The 7843-nt window shown below is 31.9% G+C and overlaps 2 protein-coding genes across 2 annotated transcripts; both read left to right on the top strand.

Moving 5' to 3' along the window:
• The first annotated feature begins 3103 nt into the window (after positions 1-3103).
• LOC117104481 lies at positions 3104-5988 on the top strand. The gene is made up of 5 exons (XM_033245332.1): positions 3104-3312; positions 3880-4054; positions 4421-4548; positions 4828-4900; positions 5865-5988. Exons 1-5 carry the CDS (start codon positions 3160-3162, stop codon positions 5876-5878), a joined length of 543 nt encoding a protein of 180 aa, XP_033101223.1. The 5' UTR covers positions 3104-3159; the 3' UTR covers positions 5879-5988.
• Positions 5989-6417: 429 nt separating this feature from the next.
• Positions 6418-7626, top strand: LOC117104479. Its single transcript, XM_033245330.1, has one exon. The coding sequence runs from the start codon at positions 6418-6420 to the stop codon at positions 7624-7626; it is 1209 nt and encodes a 402-aa protein (XP_033101221.1).
• Positions 7627-7843: the final 217 nt, after the last annotated feature.

Genomic DNA, 7843 nt, shown 5'->3' with positions numbered 1-7843 from the left:
CTTCAACTTCATATTTATAGAAACACTTAAAAGACAAACTCGTGGTAAAATTATTATTACTAAGCGCAGTTTTTTGGGTAGAAATTGTGTTTTTTTTTTTGTGAAAAAGTAATGGAAAATGCACTGCCAAAACAAATTTAAAACCCTAAACAAACCCCTTATTATTGATTGATTTTCTATACTTAATTGAAAATTGAAAATATATTTTATTAAATGATTTTTGTAGGATCACAATGGGTAGAGTGTAAGTAAAATAATTCTTCAACTTCATATTTATAGAAACACTTAAAAGACAAACTTGTGGTAAAATTATTATTACTAAGCGCAGTTTTTTGGGTAGAAATAGTGGTTTTTTTGGTGAAAAAATAAGGGAAAATGCACTGCCAAAACAAATTTAAAACCCTAAACAAACCCCCTATTATTGATTGATTTTCTATACTTAATTGAAAATATATTTTATTAAATGATTTTTGTAGGATCACAATGGGTCAAGTGTTGACAGTAAACAGAATCATCCTGAAAAGAGTGTAAGAAAATAATTCTTCAACTTCATATTTATAGAAACACTTAAAAGACAAACTCGTGGTAAAATTATTATTACTAAGCGCAGATTTCATTACTATGAGCAATTTTTTGGGTAGAAATAGTGATTTTATTTGTGAAAAAACTACTGTAAAATGCACCGCCAAAACAAATTTAAACCCTAAACAAACCCCTTATTATTGATTGATTTTCTATACTAAATTGAAAATTCAAATTATATTTTATTAAAATAAACAGAATCATCCTGAAGAGAGTGTAAGAAAATAATTCTTCAACTTCATATTTATAGAAACTATTCAGACAAACACTTGATAATATTATTATTGCTAAGAGCAGTTTTTGGGTAAAAATAGTTTTTTTGTTTGTGAAAAAATACCTTAAAATGTACTACCAAAACAAATTTAAAACCCTAAACAAACCCCATATTATTGATTGATTTTCTGTACTAAATTGAAAATTCAAAAATTATTTTATTAAAATTATTATTTTTTTTTTTCAGGATCACAATGGGTCGAGTGTTGACAGTATAAAAAACTATCCTGAAGAGATTGTAAGTAAAATAATTCTTCAACTTAATATGCCTTTTCATGCTGCAGTAAACATCTTCGATCGATGACAGAATTTTAAATTTTGAATTTGAATAAATATACCATTTTGAAAAATTTGTTTAGGGTTTTAGATTTGTTTTGGCGGTGCATTTTAAGGTATTTTTTCACAAATAAAAACACTATTTTTACCCAAAAACTGCTCTTAGCAATAATAATTTGGCCACGAGTTGTATTTTAATTGTTTCCATAAATATAGGCCTTTTTCATGCTGCGGTAGACATCTTCAATCGATGACAAACAATACTGAGCAGCGAAGTGTAACCAATAGAAATAACATAGCGTTTCGACCACATTTTCGGAGGTCATGTTACATAAAATTTCATAAATCCCTAATGGAGGGTCGTATCAACATATTTTTTTTCTTTTAAATGTTCGCAAAGGATATATCTACATACTGTATGAATTAAAAAAAATTGAAAATTTGTTCAGTCTGTCTAAACTAAACTAGAAAATGGAAGACGGATTTTGTGTAGTGTTGCGCACACATTACCATTATTTCACTGTTTGACCGAATATCATTAGCATGCCGGCCATATTTTCAGAGGTCATGTTACTTTAAGAATCGTAACTCCTTAACTGAGGGCGGTATCGACATATTTTTATCTTTAAATTGTTCGCAAAGAAGATATCTAAGTACTGTATGAGTTATGATTTTTTGAGTAACATGACCTCCGAAAATATGGCTGAAACGCTATGTTATTTCTGTTGGTTAGGCTTCGCTGCTCAGCATTGTTTGTCATCGATCGAAGATGTCTACCGCAGCGTGAAAAAGGCCTATATTTATAGAAACAATTAAAAAACAAGCTCGTGGTCAAATTATTATTGCCAAGAGCAGTTTTTGGGTAAATATAGTGTTTTTATTTGTGAAAAAATACCTTAAAGTGCACCGCAAAAACAAATTTAATACCATAAACAAACCCCTTATTATTGATTAATTTTCTATACTAAATTGAAAATTTAAAATATATTTTATTAAAATTATTTTTTTCAGGATCACAATGGGTCAAGTGTTGACAGTATATTAAATTATCCTAAAGAGAGTGTAAGTAAATAATTCTTCAACTTAACATTTATAGAAACAATTAAAAGACAAACTTGTGGCAAAATTATTATTGCTAAGACCAGTTTTCTGACAAAAATAGTGTTTTTATATGTGAAAAAATTACCTTAAAATGCACCACAAAAACAAATTTAAAACCCTAAACAAACCCCTTATTATTGATTGATTTTCTATACTATATTGAAAATTCAAGATATATTTTATTAAAATTATTTTTTTCAGGATCACAATGGGTCAAGTGTTGACAGTATACAAAATTATCCTGAAGAGAGTGTAAGAAAATAATTTTTCAACTTAACATTTATAGAAACAAAAGACAAACTTGTGGCAAAATTATTATTGCTAAGACCAGTTTTCTGACAAAAATAGTGTTTTTATTTGTGAAAAAACTGCCAGGGAGTGTGTTCGAGGACCTTTTCTAGTTTTAGTGGGTTTAAGCGACATGTAACAAAGTACCATAAAGTTAATTCCTATGAAGTTCTTCCAGAACAACAATATTTTGAGGAAGATTTACAGCAAAATTTACCCATGGATTATGAGGGTGGTGATATTGTGGAAGAAATAGATGAAAGTAAATGCCTACTAACTGCAGATGAGCTTGAAAATCAAGCAGCAACCTTTGCTGCAAAGATTTCGGCTAAGCCAGCCATCCCCGAAAATTGTGTTGGGGACATAGTGAATTCTTCAAATATGTTGATTAATGAAATAATACACAGTGCGTCTTTAGCTGTTGCGTCGACATTGAAAAAGCATGGTATTGCAGAACATTCTGCAATTAATGAAGAAATTCAATCTCATTTGTCCATTCTTGAAAACCCATTTGAAAATCTTAATTCTGAATACAAGAGCTGTCTCTTATACACATCTAGATGTGTATAAGAGACAGCAACGAAACAGAGAAATGCAAGCGTTGATGTGGGACCAGATCTGGAAGCTGATAAAAACTGGATGATTCATACCCCAAAAGTATCAACAGACGACGAGGTGATTATGCAAAAGATGAAAAATACTTTTCCACTTCGACAAGAGATGATTGGAAGACAGGATTCAGCCACAAGTATCATAAGATCTTTTCCACGTTTCCTAAATACACCTGGGCTAGTAAGTTTTTGATTGTTTTATACAAATTATGTTATATATGTTACTATTTATTTCAAGCTGTACTTCCAGATTTATCTGGTTTAACACCGTGTAATAAAATGTACCAACAAGTTAGTTAAATCTGTTAACCATGAGGCTCCTGTGGTCTAATGCTCGCCTTGATAGTAAGAGTTTGAATCCTGTTAGAGGCATTTTATTACACAATGTGTTTATAGGACAACATTCGTTGAGAGTTAAGCTAAATGATGTACACCATGTCTTTTAATTGAACACTGTATTTACCTTTCTTTGAAAGTGCCTAAGGACACATAAATCACTATATATAAATGTTAAAAATAAGTTAATATCAATTAAGATTATATTTATTTACATTACTATAAAACTTTTATTTTGAAAAGTAAACAGTTGGAAATAATTGTCTTTCAGATTGAGCAAGAGTTCTGACTTCTGTTTCACTATAATATAAATTTTTAAAAAAAAGTTAATATCAATTAAGATTATATTTTTTTACATTACTATAAAACTTTTATTTTGAAAAGTAAACGGTTGGAAATAATTGTCTTTCAGATTGAGCAAGACTTCAGACTTCTCTTTCCAGATCATCATACAAATTTTCTTGAAAAGTGGCCAAATGTGAAGGATCAAGTTGTTAGCTTTGCCAGAGAGATTAATGGAAGTATAATTACTAGCCAGTTATTGACTGCTGTGGACAGAGATCCAGAGGGAGATGGCCTGTATGGAGGTAATAATCTATGCAATTTTTTTTTAATCTTTAAGATTGATTTTTCTGTTTAAACAGGTGTTTTCTCATTGTTTTGTATACAATTTTGGGTAAATGTAGTTCATTAGCTAATTATTAGTATTTAAAGAAGGCCATCTTAAAAGTGGGGTGGGGGGCAGCACTACAATTGACAAGTTCATTAATTTGGCCACCTGCTGTTAAAGATTGTGGCCACTCCCCTACTGAAGACATGGTATTCAACTATACTATTTCGATTGACTGATGAAACTAAAATAGGTATTGATTGGTACATTTAAATTGATTTGTGTCATAATTTTGGAATAGTTGCTTGTCTGACAAATTTTTTAATGTTGCATTGGAATATAGACTGGGATCCTGATACTGCTGCAATACTTTTGCTTTTGTGTCTGTTACCGCCTGTCAACCAGGGTCGAGGAAAATCACAAAAGATGTCGATCACAACCGCAATTGATGAGATAATTCAATTCGAAAAGGTAAGTTTAATGTTTGATGTCTAACATTTAAGCTTCCATACCACAATTGAAATGGTGATATTGATACTGAAACTGTTAAGGATAATAGTAAATGTATGTTCATCTTTTGAGTAGGCAGCTTGACTGGAGGTGGTTTAGAATGAGTGTGCTAGAATATATTTCACTAGTTGGTAATTAATTACCTATTCATGATGAAAACCAGTGAGCTAAAAAATTTTAAATCTAATTAAATTTAAATAAAATTTTCTCTGAATCCATACTATTTTATTTTATAAACAGATTGGAACCAGTGTAGAGGAATTTCTAGAATGTGGACAACATAAGTTGATGCAGCCATACCTACTTGCCATAGGTCAGTCCAAATCTTATATTACTCAGTATTTTTTGATAGTTGACCATACTGCACTACAATGCGCAGCACATGACATTGAAGGTGCCTTAGATGCCCTGTTCAAACTTCACTATGTGTTTGGTTTAGAGTATGCACAACCACTACAAAATTTCTGGACTTTTATGCAGACAACTATATATGGTATTGATGTCGGTGTCACAAAAGAATCACCAAGAGTTAGAGAATTAAGATCAAAATTACAATTTTCAGCATGAATTGTTTTAAATGCGACACTCAGTCTAGTACTGTAGGTAATTTGTTAAGACACTTTAGATTAAGACATAGTTTGTATAATGGTAGTTATATAAAATGTGGCCAGGGAGTGTGTTCGAGGACCTTTTCTAGTTTTAGTGGGTTTAAGCGACATGTAACAAAGTACCATAAAGTTAATTCCTATGAAGTTCTTCCAGAACAACAATATTTTGAGGAAGATTTACAGCAAAATTTACCCATGGATTATGAGGGTGGTGATATTGTGGAAGAAATAGATGAAAGTAAATGCCTACTAACTGCAGATGAGCTTGAAAATCAAGCAGCAACCTTTGCTGCAAAGATTTCGGCTAAGCCAGCCATCCCCGAAAATTGTGTTGGGGACATAGTGAATTCTTCAAATATGTTGATTAATGAAATAATACACAGTGCGTCTTTAGCTGTTGCGTCGACATTGAAAAAGCATGGTATTGCAGAACATTCTGCAATTAATGAAGAAATTCAATCTCATTTGTCCATTCTTGAAAACCCATTTGAAAATCTTAATTCTGAATACAAGAGGAGGAAGTATTGGTGTAATCAAGGTATGGTTGAACCCCGTGAATTTAGATTAGGTGTTCGATATGAGAATCGTCTCTCAAAAATAACAAAACAATATGAGCAGGTTGCAGTTGATGACACATTTATATATATTCCAATTCTTGATACATTACAGCTTCTTTTGAGTAATTCTGATATATTGCATTATGCTACCCACAACCATATTAGTGATGATGGTGTTCTGCAAGATTTTTTGCGATGGGAAGTTATTTAAAGAAAGCTTTCTTTTTCAAGAGGACTACAATGCATTGCAGCTTCATTGTTTTTACGACGACTTTGAAACAGTTAATCCTCTAGGTTCAAAAACAGCAATTCATAAGATTGGTGCATTTTATTTTATTTTAAAAAACCTGCCACCAAAATTTAATTCCTCATTAAAAAACATTCATTTGATTGCTCTGTGTCACACAGAGGATCTGAAAAAGTATGGTTTTAACAGCATATTACAGCACTTTGTGTAAGATATCAATATTCTATCAACACACAGAGTCAAGTTGGCAGATGGTACCAGAAAAAAGGGAACCATAACTCAATTTAGTGCAGATAATCTTGGTGCTAATTCATTATTCGGGTTTGTTGAAAGTTTTTCTGGAAGTCACTACTGCCGTCTCTGTTTGGTTAGCAAAGATGATGCTCAACAATACTTTAGAGAAGACCATGGAATTGTAATGAGAAACAAAGAATCTTATGATCAGAATGTCCAAGAGGTTGAAGGACAAGAAGGGTGTGTACATGTATTGGGAATTAAGAAGTCTTCATTGTTGAATGATTGTGTATATTTCCATGTACTATCAAATTTTTCTTTAGATCTTATGCATGATATTCTAGAAGGAGTTGTGCAGTATGAGATTAAGTTAGTTCTTAGATATTTTAGCTGTGAAATACACCCCTCATTGTTCACTTTGGAAAACTTGAACCGACGTGTAGCTAGTCATAGTTTTGGATTTACAGACAGGAAAAATAAACCATCATATATTAAACTTAACTCCACTAGTAATGACATTGGTCAGAAAGCCATGCAAGCTTGGTGTTTCATCAGGCACCTTCCATTTATAATTGGACATGATATTAAAGATGATGACCCATATTGGGAACTATTACTCAAATTACTTGATTGTATGGATATTATCTTTTCTCCAAGAATAACACCAGGTCTTATAGCTCAACTTCGTATCTTAATTGAGGATCATCATAATCATTTTCGTTCAACCTTTCCTGATAAGAAACTGTTGCCGAAACACCACTTCATGGTACATTATCCAACGTGTCTGGAAAACATTGGTCCTCTTTTGCATGTTTGGTGTATGCGATATGAGGCAAAGCATGAATATTTTTGTAGGGTGGCAGACACTGCTCGGAATTTCAAGAACATTTGTAAAACAGTTGCAAAACAACACCAAATGACCCAGATATACCAATTAAAATCTGATCAACCATTGGAAAATTTAGAAGTTGGTCCTGGATTGTCCATCCTTTGTTCTTATTTAGAAGAAATTTGTGTTGAGACAGTTGTTGAGACGATTCCAGGTGTTACTCGTTTCACAGAGATCTTCAGTGCCAATTGGGTCAATTTGTGTGGAACTATTTATCAGCCATTGCTACTACTTTGTTATGATGTGAAAGAGTTACCGATGTTTGGTCAAATTCAGCACATCCTAATATATCAAGAAAATGTCTATTTTGTATTGCAAGTTTGGGAAACATTAAATTACAACAGCCATTACCATGCTTTTTCAATCAAAACAAAACATCCATTATGCTATGTTGTTAAATCTCAAGGTGAACTGGTGGACCATTATCCGTTAGATGTCGTGTCAAGTTTATTAAAAAGTGCACATGTGCAGTACGTTGCTCCAAGACATGTGTTGTTCAAATAGGGTTGAGTTGACACTGAGAAAATAATCAAATTAACACTGACTATGAATCGTTTTTAAAAAACTTATGTCATTTACTAACTAGTGTGCTTTTTAAATTGAACTAGCCTACATGATTAAGTCTGTGAAATACAGATATTACTAATACAGTAAATAGGGGATTTAAAATAAATAACATTTTTTCAGAAATTGGCCTTTCACAATGTTCAATACATAAAAC

Source organism: Anneissia japonica, unplaced genomic scaffold (assembly GCF_011630105.1).
Source record: "Anneissia japonica isolate Jap-2015-1 unplaced genomic scaffold, ASM1163010v1 scaffold287841_len44315_cov107, whole genome shotgun sequence".
Lineage (NCBI taxonomy): Eukaryota > Metazoa > Echinodermata > Crinoidea > Comatulida > Comatulidae > Anneissia > Anneissia japonica.
The sequence above is the reverse complement of the archived record's forward strand: the minus strand, read 5'-3'. Positions and strand labels throughout refer to the sequence as shown.

Excerpts from the sequence above, each read along its gene's own strand:
- LOC117104481 (XM_033245332.1), top strand. The coding sequence starts at position 3,160 with ATGATTCATACCCCAAAAGTATCAACAGACGACGAGGTGATTATGCAA. Across the intron at positions 4,055-4,420 it reads GGGAGATGGCCTGTATGGAG|ACTGGGATCCTGATACTGCT; the intron begins GTAATAATCTAT and ends ATTGGAATATAG. Across the intron at positions 4,549-4,827 it reads AGATAATTCAATTCGAAAAG|ATTGGAACCAGTGTAGAGGA; the intron begins GTAAGTTTAATG and ends TTTTATAAACAG.
- LOC117104479 (XM_033245330.1), top strand. The coding sequence starts at position 6,418 with ATGAGAAACAAAGAATCTTATGATCAGAATGTCCAAGAGGTTGAAGGA.